Source organism: Lutra lutra, chromosome 11, assembly GCF_902655055.1.
Source record: "Lutra lutra chromosome 11, mLutLut1.2, whole genome shotgun sequence".
Lineage (NCBI taxonomy): Eukaryota > Metazoa > Chordata > Mammalia > Carnivora > Mustelidae > Lutra > Lutra lutra.
Window position 1 is genome coordinate 101,445,417 of NC_062288.1, and position 24,429 is coordinate 101,469,845.

Below are 24,429 nucleotides of genomic sequence, written 5' to 3' on the forward strand. Positions count from 1 at the left end.
TTTAAACAATTGGCCAAGGTGCTGGATGTTACACAGAGTCTTGTAGAGAATCCTTGACCTTGAGCTGTCACAAAAATTCACCTGCTGTGAGTCCTTCCCTGTCTTGGCCTCTGTCCTGCTACCTGTGGTCGCCTTTGCAGTTCCTCATGTGTCAAAAACAGGTCATAAGCAAGCACTCGGGCAGACTGGGTCTCAGTATGTCACTGGGCAGCACATGCTTTCTGGAGAACCATTCTTTGGTGCTTTAGAAAGTGTGTGCTTGTGTGTGTGTGTGTGTGTGTACACATACATGTTTTCTGGGGGAAAATGCATGCACATTTATTTATAGGCAGGCTTGCAGAAAACACACACATGTGCACACACGTATATACATACACTCCCCATTTGGAAAACCACTTTGGGGTTGATTTTATATGTATATAAAGAGAGAGAGAGAGAGCTGTAGAATTATATAGAAAGCCTCATGCAAGTATTTTTTATTTATTTCCTATAAGAATAAATTTGTTGCATGCAACAGTGAATAAATCTATTCTTTTCCCACATATGTGCAAAAAGAAGGGGCATGCTCCAAGAATCTACAGAGGAGGGAAGTTTTCTAATAGAGGGGAAAACTATTAAAGCAAAATTTTAGTTGTCGACTTTGTAACTGAACCTTTTTCCTCCCTTGAAAATGTTTTCACTGTAGTAGAAAGAAAAGCAGACCCAGCAAATGCCCCCTCAAGGTTAATTTCCCCTGACAGATTACAAGCATAGATGTAAAGATTTCAAGAGGGTCCTCATGGTGATACAGGGACCGTGTCCAGTCATTCAAGGCCATGTGTAGTAGTTCAGTGAAGGAGTGTCCCAAATTCATGCTTCTACTTTTTTTTCCTTCCTCCTCTTCTCATTTTTACTTCTTTCTCCTTTTCTCCTTCTTCCACCAAAAGGCAGACAAAGTATCATAACTTTTTTTTTATGACAATCTCATTTTCAGGAACTCTGGGTAATTCATAATCCTGGGCTTATTTTTTCCAAAGTGTAGTGATAGCTAATTATTTCTTGGTTTCTTTGAGATGAGTCTTTGCTTTTTACCCCATGTTTTATCTTCTTTGAAGAAACTATCCTCAAAAAAGTATAGATGGTAATATATTTATATTATATTTGTATATTTACTTATATTTATGTTACTAGCCTGTCTTCCGTTTTCTCTCAGGGGAGTGGTTGGGGGTCCTCACTCTGAAAAAAATTTGAAGATGGCCAAACTGGTCCATAATGCCACCAGTTCATTCATTAATTCAGTGAGTGTGCTTTAAAATACCTAGTAAGCTGCAGGAAATGTGCTGGACTCTGGAGACACAAAATCAATAAAACACAGTGTTTGCCCTCAAGGAACTCTTGGCCTTCGTTATACTCATGTGTAAACTACCAAATGTAGTTTAAGCCTTTGGAATTACTATATTTTGAATTTATTTCACAATAGAATGAATGTTTAAGTCTAGTTCTCACAGCAACAAGTGATAACCAGTTGGGGGGAAAAAAAAAAGCCAAGTTGGTGATCACTGCCAAACCAGTTTTTTTTTGTTGTTGTTGTTACTCAAAATAAAAATCACTTTAATATAACGAAAGTTCATCATAAGTAATTGGACATTTTGGGGTGTTCTGGTTGTTCTTTTCAATTGACCTCTTAACTGGTAGAAAAATAGAATTTTATCACTTAAGGGGTCAATTATGTCTTTATGCTTGTGAGTAGTGAACAATCAGTGGTTACTTGATAACTAATTTCCTTTTAAAGTTCCCAAAGAAGAAACTGGCAAACAGATGGGTTTGTGGAATTCTATGAAAACAGCTGGAACTTGCTTAAGCATGGCTGGGAGAGAGGAGAGAACATTTTCTGAAGTCCAGAAAATCTGTATGTGTCCCTTCCTGAGTAGTAGGATGACCTTGGGCAAATTATTCCCCTAAGCCTCAGTTACCTTATCCGTAAAATGGGAATGATAACATCTATGTCAAAAGTGTTGCTGTTGAATAATTTATTAAATAAGATAATATATGAAAATTGCATATTATGACTGACACATTGCAGGAACTCAGGAGAAGCTCATTTCCTTATGGTGTGAAGTGCACTCACTAAATCAACAAACTTTCGTGAGTGCCTCTCTCGACTAGACCCTGGGACTATCACAGTGAATGAAAAGCAGCACTTGTCCTCAAGAGCCCTTATAGTCCAGAATTCTACATGGCTCATCCCATCAGCTGAGCCAGTGAGAAAATCTGGGATGTTTAGCGTTAAGTGAAGATCAAAAAAGAAGCAACTTGCTACTTATCAACAGAATGAGTAGAAACCGCCTAATGTTTGAAAAAGGCATAAATTATGTACTTAGATAATTTTACAAATAAATAATTAAGCAAATAATGTGATTCCTAAAAGCAGCAGCTCCAGAGCAGACTGGGGAGTTAGCAGAGCAGAGGTGAAATGAGACAGAGGTCGCTGGGGGACTTTATCCACTAATGCCACTCAAGCACGTGACCAGTCTTGTCCAAGCAAGGTTCTAGCTTGCTAAGCCAATAAAAAGAAGACAAAGCAGTCAAAATGAAGACCATCTGTTAAGTTGCAAATCATTCCATTCTTTGGGTTGTATTATTCTAAATGCATTTTATAACACTGAGTATGGGGTTTACAGCTCTTGGTACTAATCTTGCACCTTTCCTGCAAATCTGAAATGATTTCAGAGTATGTTGTTCTCTTAAAATGTTTAAAAAGAAGCGATTTGGGGTGCCTGGGTGGCTCAGTGGGTTAAGCCTCTGCCTTCGGCTCAGGTCATGGTCTCAGGGTCCTGGGATGGAGCCCTGCATCGGGCTCTCTGCTCAGTGGGGAGCCTGCTTCCTCCTCTCTCTCTGCCTGCCTCTCTGCCTACTTGTGATCTCTCTCTCTCTCTGTCAAATAAATAAATAAAATTAAAAAAAAAAAAAAGAAGAAGAAGAAGAAGAAGCAATTCAAGACCCTCCAGAGCCCCCATCCTGCCTTCTAATCCCCAGCAGGTCATGGCCACACATCAGCTCACGTTTCACACCAAGTCATACCGCCCAACCTACAGCAGAAGTGCCCCGCCCCCGCTGCCCATGGCAGGAATCTGAGAAAATGTCGAAATATGCCAACAGGCTGGCCTTTCCCCTGACCGGTTAAACCCAATTTTCTGAGAGCTTGCCTTAGGTATTTTTTTTTAAAAAGCACAGCCGAGGTTGCAAAGCTCTGACGTCATTTCCAGAACAGCACACGCTCCTCCATGCTGCGAGGACCTTGCCCGCCCTGCGTTTCTTGCAAATACATATTCACTGTCACCTTCTTCATGAAGAAGCCCAGACTTCCCCACACAACGAGCCGATCGTTCTCTCCTCCCGCCACCTCCTCCTCCTGACTCTGGGTCTCACACTGAGTGTGTTCTAAGGCTACGGTTCTTCTCTAGGGAAGAGTCCTCGTCATGTTTGCTTTTGTTATCAGCACGGGCCTGGCATACCGTGAGGTTCCAAGAAATGTTTACTAAATTAAAAGCAAACAGGGTTGCGCTTGTCAGACTAAAGTTAGAGCAAAGAGCCGTGAGGGCGCTTGAGGAGGAGCTGGGGGAAGGACGGCGCGTGACAGCTGCTGGGAGCGGGGAGAATGGAAGGGCCGGAGAGCCGGCTGGGAAGGAACTGGCAGGGCCATGAGCAAGTCACCCAGTCTGGCCAGACCACAGGCAGAGGATGCAGGGACCGGGCGATGCGGCCGAGGATGGAGCGGGTCAGGATCACAAGGGTGACGAAGCCCACCGGGGAAGTGGAGGCTGCATTTGGCACAGCGCCTAAGCACAACGAGCATCTCGGTGCATCGTTTCCGAGTGAATTAATTTTTCTTATTTTTCCTTAAACTTCTGAGGGTGAAGTCATGAAATCTGATTTATACTACTAACCCTCCCCCCAGAAAAATGCATAGGCGCTTTTGCTCGAAGTTTCAGGAGATTTACAGATTCCCTGAAATGTATCTAGTGACCAGGCCCCTACACACACACCCGGTGATATTCCAGATTTTAAGAAAAAGGATGAAATTTACATTTAAGGATGAGATTTAGGTTTAACAGTTTCCTCTCATACCAATTCATTCAGCCAGAATGATCATTTAAAACTGCAAATCAGGGGGTGCCTGGGTGGCTCAGTAGGTTAAGCAGCCGCCTTCGTCTCAGGTCATGATCCCTGAGTCTTGGGACCCAGCCCCAAGTGGGGCTCCCTGCTCCGCAGGGAATCTGCTTCTCCCTCTCCCTCTACCCTTCCCTGCCGCTCGTGCTCTCTCTTGCACACTTTCTCTAATAAATAAGCAAAATCTTTAAAAAAAAAAAAAAAAGAATGTACAAGAAATGACTGGTTGTTAGCCAGAGGAGGATGTACGTTCAGGGAAGATTTCTGTAACATGGGAATGATTTAAAGGCTACAGCAACTAGTGCTCGCTTCGGCAGCACATATACTAAAGGCTACAGCAACTAAATAACCTGCTGGACCCGGGCCACAGAGCTGGTTGGTGGCAAAGCCAGGACTAAACCCGTCTTTATATTTCTGCCCAACACTTACACACATTCCTCCCTGACTCCGTGTGTCACACGGAGCTTACTGGGACGGAGTCCTTCCCTCACTTACTCTTTCTAGAGTGTTCTCACCTGTTGACCACCATTTTTTTTTCCAGTAATGCTCATTAACACAATTCCAGGAGCATGACCCAGGAAATTCTGGATGCAAACTATCTTCCCACTTGGGACTCAAGCAAAGTTGTTCAGTGCTGTTGGCTCTTAAACTCCCAAGCAAGGAGGCCCCCTGGCCCCTACACGGTCAAGTCCTAGGTCCCGTAGCTTCTTCATGTGTTTCAAGTCACATGCTCTACACTCGTAGCTCATGGTCGGCACATGCCACTCGGGCTTCAGAGATTTTTCTCCGGGATTTTCTCACCCTGGTGCAGATTCAGACACTTGAAGCTTATTATGTAGAAACTGACCTGCAAGTAACCTGGCCTTTAGAGAGAATGTGGAGAAAGTGGTTACAAAAGATACGTATCGGCCTGGGGAAACGGCGGGAGTAAAGGCGAACATTAACTCATCCAGGCCCAATGTTGTTAGTCCACAACGATCAGAGTCCATGGAAGAAAACATGAAACAAACAGAATAAAATATTCAGGAGGGAAATTCAAAGCAGCACACTTGGGGAGAAAAAGCAGATTTTGCCAGTGGAAGGCCAGGAGAGAAACTAGTTGTATTTCAGGAAAGCAGGGCCTTGGGAGTACAAGAGGAAACGAGTTAAAGGAGAGCTGGGCCTTGCAGATTACGCCGGAAGGAGCCGGGCCTAGTGCAGAATCAGGATATATGCCAAAGGGGTTGGCCAAGGGGTCTAGGAGCAGAGCGTCACGACATTTGTTTAACTCTTTTGCTAGATGATTCATTAAAACACAGCCCGTGAGAATGGCCATTCTGGACAATGGAAGTCAGCTGTGGAAAAGCTTGAGTGGCCATGAGGCTGAGACCCTGGTCTGTGTTTCCTTGTAGTACAGTGCCTGCTCCCCAGGAGTTCTGCCTGGGTTTTATAGAACTTCTCATGAAGGACAGAGCTTTCAGGGTCCAGGGTCCTGAGACAAGATAGAAGAGAGCTGTGGAAGGCAGGAAGGAATCAGCAAATACTGAAGTGTTTCTTTACAGCGGAAGAGAAAAGGCAAGTAGCCTTTAGTATGGACTGAATGTGTCTGTCCCCCCAGATTCCTGTGCGGAAGCTGTAACCCCCAATGGGACAGTATTTAGACATGGGGCTTTTGGAGGTACCTCGGTTTAGATGAGGTCATGACGGCGGGACTCCCATGAGGAGATCAGGGCCCTTCTAAGGAGAGGAAGAGACCAGAGATCTAGTTCTCTCTCTCTCCCTCCTTCCCTCTCTCTTGCTCTCTCTCTCTCTCTGCCGTGGGAGCACAGAGCAAGAGCACGTCTGACTGCAAGCCAGCAGGAGAGCCCACACCAGAAAAAGAATCAGCCAAGACGTCCATGTTAGACTTAGAGACTCCAGAACAGCGAAATAGACTCCCGTTGTTTGAGCCGCCCGCTTGTGGGCAATAGATGTGGTTTGCTCGAAGGACTGGTCAGTGACCTAGTGAGCTCACGTGCTGGAGGCAGTTCACACTGGCTGGGAGATCACCCGTGAACCTGTCCTCTCAACTCCGTATTAGTGATGTGTTGGCAGCTTGAATTCAGCCGTGGTAGGAGCATTTACACAAGGGGAATAGGGAACACTCTTTGCTTACTTAAGATTCTTAGGAGAATCAGCTACTCCAGATTCCCGGGCATGCCACGGCATCAGCTAGATGAAAGACTTGTGGGAGCGGAGTTTCCTGGAATTCTCACTTTCAGAATCAACCTTAACTTCTCTTGTTGCTGTTTCTGTTTTAATGACCAGTACACAATGGCATTCTTCAGTTCTCTTTCGCGACCCGTCCAGAATTACTGTTCAGCTTTTGTGGACTCTCGTGGCAAACTACCCATCACTTAAAGCGTTGTTTCGATTGGGAAATACTTCCAAGTTTGCAAGTTACTGACTTTAAACTTTTGGAAAAGAGCCCATTTGTGGGCGAGGGGCTTTCAATTCTGGGTCCTTGTGGGGAAGTGAGAGAATGAAAAGACTCAGGATGATTTTTAAAATACAGGTTGCAAGATATAGCCTAAGCAAAAAAGGCAAAAAGAAATGGAATTATTGAGCGTGAGGAAGAAAAGATGAGGGGCAATTTAGTAACGGGGTGAGTACCAGCTGCTTGCCTTTCCACGTTAAACATCGGGGATTTGGTCAGACAAGGAGAAGAATATCTTTGTGGTATTATTCTGGGATGGGCAGTTTGTGGATTTTATTTCAAATATTTGCAGACTTCTTTTCATCAATCAGGGGTCCATTTCGAGAATCAAGAAATGATTACGTGGTTGCTTGCCTGCCTCAGTGTTCCTGGCAAACTTACAATCCTGAACCTACAGATTTCGGACTGTAGCTCGGAATTTCAGGAAACATGATCTAATTCCACAGATCTCTTTTGTAATACATCTTAGAATAATGAAACTCCAAATTTATCATTTTTTTCTATCCAAAAAAATGAATATCCTAAAACTTAAGCTATCTCGTCTTAGTATAAAACCGTACATTAAGCATTCTACATCAGTAATTTTTGATCATCCAATGAGGGAAAGGACGTTGTTTGGAGCGTGTTAAATTAGTGTTATTTTAGTTTTTCCTTCAGGAGGGATGGGAGTGTTCCTTTCCTAAGTGATATTCCACACCCTGATTTGGCATTTCCTTAAAACCGTCTGAAGCAGTGAAATGACGGCTATAAATCTGCCACTTGGAAACTGAGATGGTTCGCAGCACTCCCAGGCCCTGGTTTAACAGTTGGTTTATGACGCGGTTGCAGAATAACACTGTTAAGCGTGGTATTTTCCTTCCTCCAAAACCGACATGAATCCATAAAGCTTTTTAACGATGACTCTGAAATACACCACAAGTATTCTCTGTGGCATATTTTTCAGTTTATCTAAAATCCTTCGCTTTCTGAATTTCTCTTCATGATCTGCCCTGGAAGGACGGTCGCCCCTGGGGCTGAACGAGGCGTCCTGTCTCAGCCTGACAGGCCCGCTCGGCTCCCTGCCCCACCAGCGGTGCTCCCCTGCCCTGGCTTTGGCTCCCGGGGTCTCGGTCTCCTGTGGGCGTGAGCATCCTCTGGGGAGTCGGTTACGCGTGCTGGTTCTTGAGACCCTCTGAGTCAGACCCTCGGAGCCAAATTCTGGAGCTAGGCCTGGGGACCAGCATTCTGACAGAGAAGTGTCACTGAGGACTCGGGTGGGCCCACGATCTGGAAGGGCGGTGACTGGGGAGAGTCTGGCTCAGGGAAGCCCAGGTTCCGGCTGGTGATACAGGCATCTGTAGCTCAGTGCCCAGCACCTGCAGCTTTCCCTGCTTCCTCGACCTCTGCAGCCCAGAACCCCTCCCTACACGCAGGAGCTTCGTGCCTTGATCTTGAGTTTCAAGTGCCCTATTCGTGTATCTTGTCCTCTACCTTGTCCCTTTCTGTCTGCCTCTGGCTTGTGTGTACTCTGGCCTTGATCTCATGCCTTCCCTCCAGGCACCAGGTCCATCTCTTCTCCCCTGCATGGCCCAAAGAGCTTCTCAGATAGTGACCCCCTCATCCTCTGGGAGAACCTCGCTGTGGCAAAGGGAAGCCTTTGGGGTGTCTGCGGCAGGTGACCGACCCTGTCTGCTCTTTGATTGCCCCCCGCGCAGCCCCCACCATCCGTCACAGCAGCTCAGAGAACGTCACAGAATATGTCCGTCTGTCCCACCAGGCTCTGAGCTGCTAAGGGCAGGGATCACCTCTTTTTAGTTACTGTTTCCCCAACACCCAGCCTCAAGTGTAGTGGGACACTTGAGAGTCTTGCCTAGACAACTGATGTTGTAAGAAGAGTACATGACTCTCACCCAAGGCTTCATGCCTCTGGTCGCACTGTCCCCGCTCCAAGTGTGGTCACGTGCTTCTCCCTCAACTCCCAAGCTGGTCTCCCCTTCCGCCTTTACAAAGCTACTGCCTCTGGCTGTTTGGATCCCATGTTCCATGCCTTTTCCCCCCAGACTTCCTTGGCCGGTGGCCCTCACGTTCCAGAGCCCCTGTATTAAGTGGCCCTGCGCCCACCACAGTGCTTCCGGTGATGCCTGGTGGTCTGGATGCCCTAGTTTAAGGGCTTCCTGGGAGCAGCGATGGTAACCTCGGGGCCCAGCGGAGTGCCTGGCGTCCCAAGGGGACTCGGCAGGTGTCTGCTGAAAGCCTGGGAAAGCCAACTCAGGACCTTCCAGGCTGTGAGACGGGGGTTCTTATCACATGACCTGCTGTGTAAGCCTCCATGACACTCACCAGAAGGATTTCAGATTGTGGATGTGTCCCCTCCCATGCCCACGGCTGGACAGGACAACCCCAAGGTGGCAGCGACCGTATTATATGCGTCTGACACCCCAGTGAGTCGGTCAGTGACTCGTGTGGGTTGCGTATTCAATCCTGGGCTTCCCATCAGGGGCACTATCAGCGTTTGAGCAAGACAGTTCTGAATTCTGTAAGACTCACATACCGCAGGCTGGTTAACAGGTTAACAGGCTGGTTAGCGGGTTAACACAGCCCAGATCCACCCACGGTGCCTGACTCCCTGATTCACTACGCCGTGCCCACTCTGGTGGGTTCTACGGGCAGTGAAGTTTGAGAACTCCTTCCAGAAGAGCACCAAAGAGGGCAGGGGAACCGTAACTGGGAGACCAAACAAAGCTTGTTAGGAACCTCAGCCTTTCGTCCTGACATAGGAAATGATTTTGGAACTCTGAGGAGCATGCAATGGGAGAATCAGCGGAGGAGCCTGTTAGCGGGGCGCCTGGGGGCGCTCAGTCAGTTGGACGGCTGCCTTTGGCTCAGGTCATGATCCTGGGGTCCTGGGGTGGAGCCCCGAATTGGGCTCCCTGCTTGGCAGAGTCTGCTTCTCCCTCTGCCCTTCCACCCACTAATGTGCTCGCTAGTTCTCTCTCTCAAAAATAAATAAATAAAATCTTTGAAAAAAAGGGGGGGCAGGTGTCTAGGTGGCTCAGTCATTAAGCGTCTGCCTACAGCTCAGGTCATGATCCCAGGGTCCTAGGATTGAGCCCCGAATTGGGCTCCCTGCTCAGCAGGGAGTCTGCTTCTCCCTCCACCCCTCCCTCACTCATGTATGCACATGCATGTTCTCTCTCTCTCTCCTCTCTCAAAAATAAATTCTTCAAAATAAAAAGGAATCAATTAGCAATGATTAGGCCATTGACAGAGACCAATGAAGGGTTAGTGACTGTTCTTCTGATTTAATAATAATAATAATAATAGATACGATTTACTTTGTGTTGATCATTTCACATTATCTTTTATTGTCTCCTGTTCACCTATAAAATACTGAGGCCTAAAGCAGTTGGTTAAGTAACTTCCCATAAAGCCACACAGTAATTAATTAATGGTCATATTTGAGCCCAGTTGTCTCAAACTTCACGTCTTACGATTTTAAGCTTCCTGGTACCTCCTCAGGGGCTGGTCGAGGGCTCTCCTATCTCCTGTGCAAACATCCAGAACAACTCCAGTCTCAAAGAGGAAGCCCGTAAGCTCCTTAAATTGTTGTTCGTGTTAAACCACTGCCTTTTCAGGGTGCTTCTTCAACCTAAATCAGTTATTTGGCCTAAGCCCTATACATGAAAATTCTTTCTGGTATGATTTCAGTTTCTTAATTTTTATTAGTATATATATATATATATATATATATCTTTTTTAAATTTACAGATCTGCGTGCTCTATTACATGCTACTTCTTTTGGGGGGGGGGGGGAGTGAGGGTGATAGTTGATCCATGTTGATGAAATCAGGCCCATCTCTATGGACAGTAGCCCCATCCGATCCCGTCCTGGAGGCAGGGCCTGTCTTCCGTGAACAACAAGCTTGAAGTGTTGTCAGTATCAGCATCCAGTTTCCCCTCATTTGTCAGTCTCCACCCATTTTGTTTCAACAGATGTTGGCGCATTTTTTGAAGAGGGGATGTGGCTACGGTATAACTTCCAGACATCGGGGGTCAGCAGCAAAGAATCGGGCGTCAGGTCAGACAGCTCCCCTGATCAGCAGAGTGCCCCTGCCGACCTGGCACATGAGGGGATCCGCTTCAGCTTCAGTACCTCCAAGGCGCCCTGCATTCTCCTCTACGTGAGCTCCTTCACGACAGACTTCTTGGCAGTGCTCATCAAACCCACCGGTAAGGACAAGCATGCCTAGCCTCTGCTAATATTTAATGTTGGGTGAACAGAATGTTCTAGAAAGTCTGGGTTGCTCTGGTCTTGTCCTTTATTCTCTGCAGGACGTTGAGGGAGTCATCCAATGTCTTTGAACCTCATTTCCCTATGTGAGAGCCAGGAAGGCAGCTTGTCAGTGTCACAGTAGTGATGTTGCTAAGGCATGTCAGGTTCTTTATGGGAAGCATAGTACATGAATATGAGGTTGTTTCATATGTATAATGATGATTTTTTGTTCCTCTCAAATGAAGACATGCACTGCTGTACTAAATAGAGATGAGCTCTGAAGTAGTAAAATTAATTTAATATAAATCAATGAGGTATCCTGATGTATGATAATGTATCAGTAGGTTCCTTCAGAACATACATAGCTTTCCATAGAAATGGAAAACCAGAGATGTTTTCATTCCTAAACCCTCTCAGAATGTTACATGCATAAAATACATCCCTGGCGTAAGGCTGGGTTAAAGCAGAAGTATATTTACCACCTTGATTTGCAAATATGCATGGAGCCCAAGAGGGTCAGAGTGAGACTAAAACTGGCATCTTGTGAGAATAGCCAAATGCACTCATGACCTTTGAGAGAAGGCTGAGCAGTTCTGGAACACAGGAGCGTGCCCAACACTGAGGGGCCATTCCTCTCAGAAAACCTGAATCCTGAGACACTTAAAAGTTCTTGGGGTGCCTGGGTGGCTCGGTTGGTTAAGCCTGTGCCTTCGGCTCAGGTCATGATCCCAGAGTTCTGGGATCAAGCCTCGAGTCGTCGGGCTCTCTGCTCAGCAGGGAGCCTGCTTCCCCCTCTCTCTCTGCCTGCCTCTCTGCCTACTTGTGTTCTGTCTGTCAAATAAATAAATAAAATCTTTAAAAAGAGAAAAGTTCTAAGAAGATCACTTTTTCCCAAATAAGAATATTGTGGGTTGATCAGGGAGCGAATCTCTCTCATTCATTTCCCAGAGCGATGACATGGGCTGAGGATGTGGAGACGCTTGTCTCATTGCCCACACCTCCTGGCTCTGCACGGAGTATTCCAAAGTCTTAGCTTTGTAAAGATCAGGATTCTCTTCTGCGGGAGCAAAAATTATTATTACAGATCCAGGCCAGCTTGAGTTTGAAAACATAGTAAATTCTTCAGTTTCTCTGGTCAATTCATTGTTGGTTAAAAGGATTGGGGGCAGAGGGGATATTTCCTAAGATTTTCCTTTTCAGAAATTATTCCTAAAGAAATAAGCCAAAAACCAGACAAAGAGGCAGCATCAGAATGTTCCTCTTAGTGTTATTTATAAAAATAAGCATTAGGAAGGACCTACAAAAGTTCAACTATAGTAAAATGGTTAAAGAGGGAGTCACCATTTTAAGGAATATTATGTATTCATTAAGAATAATACTTAATGTGGAGCAGTGGAGAAAATGTATGGAGAAAAAAAAACTATGTACTATAATGTTAAACCAAAAAAAAAGAAGAAGAAGAAGAAGAAGAAAGAAAGAAAAAAGGCAAGACAGAGCCTTGACTATACAGTATCGGCTTAGATCTGTGAAAAATAAAGATGGAAAACAGAAAGCGATAATATGAGCACAAAGTAGTTCTTTATGGTGGATTTGCTTCTCCTGAATAATATTCTTTGATAAATATCAAATACTCACAATGAGCAAGCATCGCTGTTGTAATCAGAAAAGATACTCCTACTCCTTAAGTCACTGCCGCATCAAACCCAGTCCCCAACTGCAGCGGGAACTCACCTTCCCATAAGCTACCCCCGTCCCCATGAGCACTCATGCTGGTGTCTCGGGGCGTTCACCGTGTGCAAGGGTTTTGAGTAATCAATTCATATTGGTGCTATCATTTAATGGTGCCGGAAGGTGGGCTGTGTTGCACACGCATGAATTCCTACAAGCCACACAGCCACGAGGTAGATATCATTCTTTATTCCCTGTCAACAGATGATAAAACTGGGGAGTACGGAGAGGCTAAGTGACTTGCACACTGAGCTAGTGAAGGCAAAACCAGGATTCCTAAGCTCAGGCGTCTGATTCCAGGCCCCGAGACCTCCTCTGCTCTCTCCATATGGCAGAGATCTCTAGCACACCCCCAGCGCGTTTGGAAAGCAGGACCAGTCGGTTTCTTGAACTTTGCAAGGCCGTCTTCAAACTGCTGATGAAAATGTGGTTTTGTTCACACTTCAAAGACTGCATTTTTTTTTTTATTAATTAGCATTTAAAGTTAGAAAAATGTGAAGAATTCGTTCAGGAAAAAAATATCAATAAGTTCTATGCCAAAATGTCAGGAAAAAAATTAAAAACCAGAAAGTCTTCACTAAATGTCCCAGCATCCCTCATACTTAACATATTGAAAGTCGTAGCACCGTCATGGTTCCCCCAAGATGGGCCCCTCCCCAGACCTCAGCTTCTGCCAGGGATCCCCCCTCCAGACCCCCAATTCCCAAGTGCGCTGTCATTCACAAATGCGCTTTCCTTCCCCTTTGGGGGGCCACCCAGGCAAACAAGGACTGCAGAGTCTAGTCACACTGTGTCCCTCCGGGGTATCTCTCTCTTTCCTTCCCCACTGCTGGTCTCCTCACAAACATCTTCCAGCTTCGTTCCTGCCGTGGCACATACAGGTTATTACATGTGAAATGGCACTTGAGTAAATGGACGAGACCATTTGCATTCAGGAGGCCACCAACCTGGTGACTCCAGCAGCCCAGCCCACTGAGGGTCTGCCGAGGTCTGAGGGGCGCCCAGCTCCTAGAAGAGCATTAGCCCCTTCGTGGAACATCAGTGCGCCTCACACCCATCCCTCTCCCTTCTTCTGGTCCCTCCCTGCTCGCTCTTACCCACCACGGCCTCCACTCAGCCGCATCCCTCATCACGCCTCCAGTAGGGCTCTCCTCCTCCCAGGAAGGGCAGAAGAAATCCCAAATCCCACATCCTGCCTGTGGCTCCCGAGTGAGGTCTCCCAAGGGGACAGCTCCGAGTGTAGAACCAGAAAGTCTGGGTTTGAATCTGCTTCTGCCTTGTGCAGGGTGTGCGACCGTGACCGTGGGCAGTTAGCCCTTCCGTGCCCAGGGCTCCCTCGTGTGAAATATTGTGAAAATGGCACGAGTCAGTAAGGGGGAAACAGGACCCTGTCCCCATGCGGTCTGTCATCCAGGGAGGTGTCGCAGACACTGCGTAAGCGTCAGCTGTTACTACCAGCCCCAGCCCACAGATTTAATCCACATCCTGCCACGTATTCAGTGCCACCCAGCCCTGCTCCTCCTCATTCTTCTCCAAGCTCACGTGACACCCTGCCCCTGCCCACCACCGTGCTCTTGTACCCGGAGGAGCTGCATCTGCCTCTGGGCGCTAACACCTGCCTTTCATTCCAGAGCCAGACCGAGTCTCCCCTCCTTTCAGTGACTTCTCCTTACTTTAGACTCCCGTACCGCTTACTTTCCATGGCATTTACTGTACTGTTGTCTGTCCTTGTTACAAACACTCGCTGTCTTCCCAGCGAGATGAGAAGCCCCCAGCACCACATTTCCTGCCTACGATAGGTGCCCCGTAAGTGTTTGCTGATGATAATGATGATGGCCAGGAGAGAATAAATCTGTTAAGCCCATTATTTGCTGTAGCCAATAAAAGAGCCGTCCCTTATAACCGCTTTAATTCACTTGGGAGATGAACGTGAGATGCAGGAAGTGAAGTATTTTTCCATTTTAATAATATTTTATATTAATGGAAAATATTAATATTCTCCCACCGCCATTTAGTGGTTCTCTGGTACTATTATTTGAAAGGAATAAATATATCATTTAAATTTTATTATTCAAGAAAATTGCCATTACTGTTTATGGAGATCCACTACATATAAATTTAACGTTCCAACTCGTCTGTTTTCTCAAAGCAAATCATTGCAGTTGCCATTAAGTGAGGCAGTTACAGAAATTTTAAATCATATTTACAAAGAAAGAAAGCCAGAAAAGAGAAAAAATAATGAAAACAGCTTAATACTGATTTTAATGAGCTGGGGAACATAATGGGACCAATGACAAAGAAAATAGGGCAGAAAATGTCTGGTTTTTTGCTTGATTGGTATTTCCTCCGACCTCTAGTCCTCAAAGGTGGGGCCTGGTCTTTCTTCTCTTTGTATCCCCAGGGACAGAGACAGGGGTTTGGAGATGGACCTGGGTCTTAGAGGGGGACTCTGCACTAATGCCAGCCAGACAGCCTACGTTCAGGCCTTGAAAAATTGGATTCAACAGTGCTTTTCAAGAGCACTGAATAAATATCTTCTGAAGAAATGAGTAAATAAATGATGAATGAATACAGCTGTATATTAAAGTGATTATATGCAGTCCAAGCACAAGAAGGAGGGAATAAAAACTCAAGGCAGTCAACTTGTTCTTCTGCACATAGCCATGCAACCGTTTAATCACCTCCTGTTCAGTCCCAAACAATAGATTGTTTTTAATGCTATTAGGGTAAAGGGAAAAAATAAGGTAAAATACCAAGGAGTGGGGAAAGAGGCAGCTCAGAAAAGGGGAGCAGGGTATTCAAAGGTCCTGGGGTAGAAAGAAGAATTGTATTTTCTAGGGTATAACATAAGTCCAAGGTAGCTTGAATGTAAAAAGTGAGAGAGTAACTAGCATCATTTAAAATAACATAACAGGCAGAACTCACATCAGACAAGGCACCATACATTACATTAAGAATGTATGTCTTCATCATATGAGCAACTAGAAGGCTTTGAAGAGTTTTTAGTGACCCAGTGGCATCATCAATTATGCATTTTGGAAAAATCTCTCTGCAAGAAAAAAAGCACAGAAGCAGGGAGACCGTCACTCATTCATTCAGTAGACATGTTTATTCAGCAACTACTAAGTATCAGGCATTATTCTAGGAACTGGAAATAAAGTACAGAGAATATAAACAAAATTTATTACTCTCATGGGGAAAAAATAAGGCAGAAAAGGGAGGACCTGGCCAAGGGAAAAGAGTGGGTAAATTCTTCTTTTAATGAGGAAGTCACAGAAATAATCACTGAGAAGATATTTAAGCAAAGATCTAAAGCGGGTAAGGAGTCCATCATGCAGAATACTGGGGACTGAGCATCCTAGACAGAAGAGCCAGCCTGTGCAAAGCTCCTGAGGCAGGAACATGCTGGTTTCTGGGGAAACAACAAGGAGGCTAAAGAAGACTGATAAGGAGTTAGCAAGGAGGAGAATAAGAGATTATGTCAGAGATAATAGGGCAAGCTCATATAGGGCCTGGTGAGCTATTAGGCAAACTATGATTTTTACTCTGGTTGAGATAGGAAGCCATGGAGGGTTCTGAGCAGAGGATCACTCTGCCCTCTGAGACAGGTGTGGATATGTGGGGGCAGAGGCTAGGTTGGGGTAGGGAGGTGGGAGAATGGCAGAAGCAAAGAGGTTTGTTAGTATGGCGGTGAGTCCAGTAATCCAGGTAAATGATGGTGGCGGCTAGGTCCAGGGGTAGAAATGCAGGAGATGAAAAGACATGTGTCAGGGTATATTTGAAAGAGCCAAAGAGAGCTGCTGACGGATCGTATGTGTAATGTAGGAGGAAGAGGGGAGGCAAGGCTTTTGCCAGGAATAGCCTGAAGGTTGAAGCAGCTATTAACTGAAATGTGGAAAACTGAGATGGAATACTTTTTGGGGGGAAAGGTCAAGAGTTTGTTTTTTGCATATGATGTGTTTAAAGTGCCAGTAAGACCTCTCCTTTAATGGGATTGGTAGTGAAGACGAGCAGAGAAAGAAGGGATTCAGCTAACGATGAAATGAGGCCAAGAGGAGTCATTGTTAAGGAGAAACAGATTCGGATCAGGTGGTTCAGGCAAAGAGGACACAGGCGAGGCTCAGGTGGTGGCGGTCCAGTCCCTGAAACCACGTGGTCAGCTCCAAGGCTCCAAGACAAGCCAGCTCTGGCTGGAGCTGCATCCGCCAGGAGGAGGGCTCCCCTAGGGTCCACCCAGGGCACCCCGGGTGCCAAGGGATGCCTGTGCTTCAATGGAGATGAAGGAGAGTATGTGAGTTCAGACACACCCAGGAGGTGAAAATCAGCAGCGCTTGACCAAAAGCTATAAGTAAACAAATCTAGGATGAAAAACTAAGGTAAAATTCAGAAACAGGGAAGTTTTGTCACATTTGCTCAGAAAGCAAAATTAGGAAATACTGTTAAATTTTTGTTGATCTAATGTACACTGCTCTCAATTCCAGGGACACGGTAGAATATTTATAGAACATTTAAACCACCCGTGTAATGCTACAGTGCCTCACTAAGGGAGGGCAGTATTTAGAAACTTGCATTTATTTGTGTATATATGGATACATATGGACATGATCAGTTTCTGGGAAAAGACGCTGCCATATATGTAGCCAAGTTACCTCTCGATGGTGGGATTTCCGGTGACTTTCTTTTCTTTCTTTTTCTTCTGTTTACTTTCGAAGTTTTAATTATCATGTTTTATTTCACGACTTAAAAATCAAGATATCCGGGGCTCCTGGGTGGCTCAGTGGGTTAAGCCTCTGCCTTCAGCTCAGGTCATGGTCTCGGGGTCCTGGGATCGAGTCACGCATGGGGGGGGGGTCTCTGCTCAGCGGGAGCCTGCTCGCCGCCCCACCCCCCACCGCCCGCCGCCTGCCTTTCTGCCTACTTGTGCTCTCTCTGTGTCAAATAAATAAATAAATAAATCTTTAAAAAAAAAAAAATCAGGATATCCATTTTGTCCCTCAAGACAGAAAATGAAAGAGGCAACAAAAACCCTGTGAGATGATTTAGTGGGTCAAACTCTTGCTAGGTTGCTGGCTTCGTCTTTAAGCTATGGGATGTCGAAACTATTAATACGAAGATTGTAATCTGAGTTAAAAATGAGATAAAAAATTGATGTCTTTAAAAATCATAAATAAGAAATACAAGTTATGTTTGCTGTGCAGATTAATTAACAACAGGATCTAGAATATTATATCAGGCTTTCTGAATATTTTCTGTCGTTACTGGGGAGAAACAAGATGGAGAGGAAAAACAGAATAATTTGTTGAGGCCAAGTCAGCTGGAGCAGAGGGGCAGTGAGGACTCAAGGGCCCAGGAAGCCCATCTTTCCTTTGATTTGCATTCGGACTGATGCAATCTCTAGCCTAGAATAAAATTTGTCGCTTCATTTTCTTGGTCTCAGTGAAGCCCACCCCAAATCCCATGTATTTATCTTTTGTAAATTATGTTTATTTTTAATATTGTGTGCTCATGATTCTTTTATATGCTGAATGTCACACTTTGCTGATGGCGTGAGACCATCCCTGCATCCAGCATTTATTTTTTATTTCCTGTGGTATTTTTGTCAGTCTACCGGCGTCTCCACAGTCCTATATTGTATGTGTTCTCCTCCTCCTTCCCAGGCACAGTCCCAGCTTGGATCATTTGCCACTTCAGCTTGGAGATGATGGTCATGGGTAGCTCACTGTTGGTAGACTGTAAACCCCTGTAGGCCCAGTGCTCTTAACCCTTCTGGTTCAGCATGCCATTGAATTAGCGAGCCAGAATTCAGAGCAGCCAGGGTATTAGCGGACAGCAAGGGGGGCAAGCCTGAGCATCAAGGGGGCAAGCCTGACCATCCAGTGAAACCTGGAGCAAAGAAATGACAAGAATTTCTTTTCTTTTCCTTCTATAGGAAGCTTACAGATTCGGTACAACCTGGGCGGCACCAGGGAGCCCTACAACATTGATGTAGATCATAGGAACATGGCCAATGGACAACCCCACAGCGTTAACATCACCCGGCACGAGAGGACCATATTTCTCAAGGTATACATACGTACTGTACGCTCACCGAGTGTATGTGATACTGTATTACAATCTCTATCCTCTCTTGTACTTGGGCGCTGGCTTTGTTTTGGGGGCTTAAGTGTAAGATGCCTATTACACTTTCTCCTACAAAGTCCTAACCAGGGAAGTAGAACCATGTATGGATACTAAAGGAAAGACAATGACGGAGTTAACAGTGAGGACATTTGTCAGGGAGAGGGTGGGATGTTTGCTGTGTATATTCCTTGCACCTCGCTGCTTTTAGACTCACACATCTATCAGCTCCTGTTTTTATCCACCACACCATTTTTTTTCTCCATGCTCTCAGATGTCTGAAGCTTATCATGTTTCCCAGCAAAGGTTATTTTGGTTTATCTGACCTACTTTCACTACTCCAACACAATATGAATAACTATTTTTTTTTTCCTCTGTGGATGCTTTGCCCGAAAAATTCTCAAAACACAGACCTTCCCCAGAATCTCAGACTCCGGTTGTAGGCTTTCAGCACACAAAGGGATGGTTTTATTATGACAGTCCAGTTTTATTTCAGGTTCATTGATTGTCCCTACCCCCACCACCGATTTTCACAATGAAGAAACCAGCCTGGGAGGCACCATGAATAAAACATAGCATGAGGAAGTCTCCCTGGGAACGAAGCCAAAAGATCAAGGATGGGAACTGTCACTGCATTCTCTAGAAGGAGTTCAAAATAGATATCTGTCAGGGAAAAGAACAGCAGGGGTACTGTTTTGTCAGAGAGTGGAGTGCCATTTGGCAGGGGTTCAGCACAGTCAGACCTCATTCGGATTCGGCTGGCTGCTGTGGCAAGTTCGGGCTGCAAAGAAAGGGCCCAAGTCCTGTCCGTGTTTGAGCAGCGGTGGATGTCAAATTCATAACTTGATACGGAGTTTACGCTTGGCCTTTAGCAGGAAATGCGAGAGGGTATTTTAAGGACAGGCCTTTCCTAGGAAATTGACAACGTGCAGTTACAGTTTCTCGTGCAATCAATCAAATAGGTGTAAAGAAGATTGCCCCCACGGTGGTGGGCAGGGTCCCTGAGCCCAGCGCGGTGCCTGGCTCATCTGGGAAGCTGCAGATCATGTACTGGGCAAAAGCAAGTCCATCTTGAACCGTAACTCCAGGTTTATTCCGAAAAGCCAGCAAGGCCCAGGAGGGGTACACTTTATATCATTATAGGGTTAGGATGGTTTTGTGCCATTTTTTCATTATGTGTATTGGCTTTTAATTAGAAACATTCCCTCATTTTAACCCATGCCATCTGTCACCTCTTTTCAAGTGACGTCTCTTGCTATTGCGGCATTTATGGAATAATGTTAGAAGTTAAAAAGAGGGGTGCCAGGGTGGCTCAGTCGGTTAAGCCTCTGCCTTTGGCTCCGGATGATCCCAGGGTCCTGGGATCAAGCCCTGCATCAGGCTCCCTGTTCAGCGGGGAGCCTGCTTCTCCCTCGCCCACTCCCCCAGCTTGTGTTCCGTCTCTGGGGGGAGCCACGGCCACAGGGGAAGACCGGGTGAGTGGGAGGGGGGACCAGAGCTAGAGCCATTTCTGGATATATTTCCCAAAATGAGGTCCAGAGGAAAGACAAGTAAGGCAGCCCCTCTCCTGGCACATTCGGCCAACTGGGGATTCTTCAGAACTAGCGAGCCACCCTTTTTTGTTTTTGTTTTTAAGATTTTATCTATTTATTTGAGAGAGGGAGGAAGCGAGCTCAAGCAGGGGAAGGATCAGAGGGAGAGGGAAAAGCAGACTCCCGCTGAGCAGGGAACCCCCTGAGGTGGGGCTTCATCCCAGGACCCCGGGATCATGACCTGAGCCAAAGGCAGATGTGTAACCAACTGAGCCACCCAGGTGCCTCCTAACCAGCAACCCTTTAAGAACAAATATGAGCTTAATCAGAGCTGCTACCTGCCACAGAATTAGAGATTGCCCTGAAGACAGGGAGAGGGGGCAGGGTTGGGAGAGGGATAGGCTGTTTTAGGAACTTGGGGATTTTGAGGCATGGAAAGCCAGAGAAGTCTAGAGAGCAGGAGACTGAGGGCTGGGGGTGGGGCGGGGGGAGTCCGGTTCTACTGCTCAGAGTTCTTGTTGTTGCAAGTGACTGAAAACCAATTTGGAACTCATTTGTAGGGAGAATTCCTAGTGTAGGTCATGGAATTTAAGAAAGGACAAACTAATATTCTAGAAGAAAATCCAGGGGACCTGGAGGACTACAATGAAGACTAGAAGCTGTTGACCCTCTCCCGCCCCTCCCTCTTCCATGCCTTGATCCCTCTATTATCTCTGCTTGACAGCCCCTCTATGACGACGGGGCTACTACCTCCTCCTGCAGGCTCCCTCTGTTACATATGGTAGAAGGCAAACACAGGAGCACGGGCCAGACTCATGTCTCAGTTCTGCTACCAGAAGAAGGTGTCTTGGTTCTCATTTCAAAACCTCAGGGAAGGTCTGTGATTGGTCTGGCTTGTGTTGTGTGTTGATCTGTTGGAAGGAGAGACAATGATGCTGGGCAGCCCCAGTGAGATGCTTGGGGGTGAGGGAGGGAACTGGGGAGAATCCTCCAAAAGAATAGGAATGTGGTTCCAGAAAAAAAGACATGAGAGGGGTGAAAACAGGCTGCGCCACGCTTTGAGGTTACAAACAGCATAGAGTCGGGAAGCACCCCGAAATCATGGAATTCTGCCACATGAATTATACCGAGTGTGGTAGAGGGTCCTGCCCTCTGTCCTTCTGTCGTATGGAACAATGCAATTGCACTGAAATTTCTGGATGTGTTTAGAAAGCCAGATGCCTCAACCCACTTGAATTCAGCCAGAAAAGACCTCATGGCTGCTGGTGCGCCGGTCTTTCTCAGCCTCTCCATCCCAGCTCAGATGGAAAATAAAGCTAGGATGATGGCAGAAGAAAAGATATGGAAAAGTAGGTCAGAAGACTCCCTGCCCTGCTTTCTTTCTGGTGGGAAGGCCTTGTGGAGAATGCAGGTAAATCTGAAGGTACCTTTAGAACACTAGAAACTGACCTTTTTTCTGGAAGCCATCTACAAATTCATCTTAAGAACTTCTACAACTTCAAGAATGTGTGGGAGAGATAACAGGAAAATGTTCATCTTCATTATTTCTGTATGGAGGGATTATAAATGGCTTGTTTTCCTCTAGAGTTTTCTGTATTTCCTCATTTTCTCTTATAAGCATGCGTGGCAATTTCTGAGGGGGCACATGTTGCATTTTTATAATCAAACAAAAATAGGAAACATACAGATACCTTCCATCCATTCTGAGAGCCCCCAACTGTATAACAAAATATAATGACAAAGATATTCAGATAATTTCAAATTAAAATGCACTTCTAATCAAAGAACAAAAATAAGGCAAATTCAACCCTGAATATAAAATGCTGTGGGATGATGCCTCTGGAATTAAGGTGAAATTTTACACATTTATATATACATGCACAAACAGCACATCATCCCAACGATGTTTATCAGTGTTTACGGTGTTTTTAAAAGAAGGTTTACTTCCCTAGCCGGGCTTGGCTAAAGCTAACATTAAATTAATTTGCATTCCCTGAGCACATACTGTCTGAAATGGTGCTGAGCCCTTGAGGGAAATTGACCTTGGATGAAACATTTGCTGCCAAAACACAAAGTGCCCAATCTCCACATAGATAACGAGGAGCTGACTCCAGGAGTCATCAGACACCGGCGTGAGCCAGAGCCCGTGACAACCCTCGAGTGGCGTCCTTTATGAAAACTCACAGTTGCACCAGGGATAATAGCCGAAGGCTTCCCGCCAGTCAAGATGTAAGACAAACCCCGGGCGGGCGGAGAGCACCTGAGAGAGTCCTGGACGCGATGAAAATTCATGCCGATTAGATGACGCCAAGAGCCAAACATCACGAGGAATAATTTCAAAGTCTTGGGTCACAAAGCCCTTCTTCTCGCTTTCCTTCCTGCCTGCTGTCCCGAGCTTGTTTCTGCTCCCTTCCCTTCTTTTCGTCCCCATCCCACTGCTGGAGGGACGTCCGGTGGCTCGCGGGCGGTCTGAACAGTGACATAGGGGGCAAAAGTCAGTCCCAAAGGTATACGTGTATTTCTTCCATGCCCTGTATTATATTTGCTGGCTGGGAAGCTGCCCCGGTCCCCTTGGGCAATGTCACGTCCATGAGCATGGCTCACATTCGTGGGCGTTCGCTGTGTCCTCGGCGCTGAGCTAAGGATGTCAAATGCGTCCTCTCATTCGGTCCTCACCGGAACCGTGTCAGATGCGCAGCGTTACGGTCCCCCTCTTAGAGCTGTGGAAACCCAAGCTCCGATCGTCTGACATAACTCGCCTCAAGGTTAAGAGTGGGAAGCTGCCGAAACACGGATGGACCTAGGTCAGTCCCACTTTCGTCCCCACGTGCTCCTAACCATCCCTTAGTAGCGAGGTGTCTGGAAGGATGGGAGCTGGCTTTGAAAGCGGATGCCTTCAGGGGCACCTGGTGGCTCTGCCCGTTGAGCGTCCAGCTCTTGATTTCAGCTCAGGTTGTGATCCCAGGGTCCTGGGGTCAGGCCCTGTATCGGCTCCCCACGCAGTGGGGAGTCTATCTGGGGAGTCTCCCTCCGCCTCTGCCCCTCCCCCCACTTGCAAGCACACGGACGCGCCCTCTCTCTCAAATAAATTTTAAAGTCTTTACAACAATAAAGAAAGTGGATACCTGTGGCTGGTAAGAATTTGAGTGGTATAACAACAATGATGACCATAATTGTTATTAGTATGAAATAGTTCAAAAATATGCAAAAGCAGAGAGAATAATAATATGTATTTACCAGCTGAACATTACAAATTTGGGGATTTTGCTCTGTTTCTTCAAACTTTTTTTTTTTTTAATGCAGTGATAGTCAAGGCTGTTGGTCCTCCTTGTTACACGGTGAGCCCTGAGAAAGGCAGTGGACAGTGCCTTGAGGAGCATTCCTGGCAAGAGTGTTTTCCACAAGGCTGATCAATGTAGCGACTCTAACGAAAGTCAGGCATAATTTAAACATTGGATTTCAGGGGCGCATAGATGGCTCAGTCGGTTAAGCGTCTGCCTTCAGCTCAGGTCATGATCGTGGGGGCCTGACGTGGGGCCCAGGTTGTTGGGCTCCTTGCTCAGCAGGGAGTCTGCTTCTCCCTCTACCCCTCACCCCCACCTCATGTGCCCTCTCTCACTCTCGCTCTCATTCAAAATCTTTTTAAAGACTGGATTTCAGTACAAACAATTCCAGAAGGAGTTGGAGGAGGGGTGATGAGCCCATGAAGGGGAGGAGGGGCCGACATGACCCGGCTTTTTGATACTCTGGCCTCATCCAAGGGTAAAACTAGCTCCAAAAATTGAATAAACTACACATTCTTAGAATAACTATGACATATTTGGGGGCTTTGATGGAAGTTAAACAATAGAGAGCTCAGGGATATGTTCTCTGGCACAGATACTCAGAGTCTATATTCTCCCAAAACCAAATGAACAGATGGTAAGGATGTCATGTTCATTTTGGCTTTCATCTAACTGGAGGGCCATCCCGTCATTGCCAAGAAGAGGCTGACCGATTTCTCCTGCCCGCAAAATTAAGGACTTTTTTTTTTCTTCTTTTTGTTGGCTAACTGAACGTAATAATAAAAATTTTTTTTAAAATTAAGGACCTATAAAAAAAATAACTCTCAAGTCCTTAAGAACAAATGATTAGGTCCCCGAGTTTTGTACCACAGAGAGCGTGACTTCAGTTGTTTTCATCAGGAATTTTCAAAA

At 46.0% G+C, this 24,429-nt stretch overlaps 1 protein-coding gene across 3 annotated transcripts in view; it reads left to right on the forward strand.

Moving 5' to 3' along the window:
• The window catches only part of CNTNAP2 (contactin associated protein 2), a 1,959,883-nt gene that overhangs the window by 1,801,723 nt on the left and 133,731 nt on the right, over positions 1 to 24,429 (forward strand). For all 3 annotated transcript variants that reach the window (XM_047694949.1, XM_047694948.1, XM_047694950.1), the window contains 2 exons: positions 10,577 to 10,813; positions 18,514 to 18,647. In XM_047694949.1, coding sequence (XP_047550905.1) covers positions 10,577 to 10,813; positions 18,514 to 18,647 — 371 coding nt within the window. The remainder of the gene's footprint in view (positions 1 to 10,576; positions 10,814 to 18,513; positions 18,648 to 24,429) is intronic.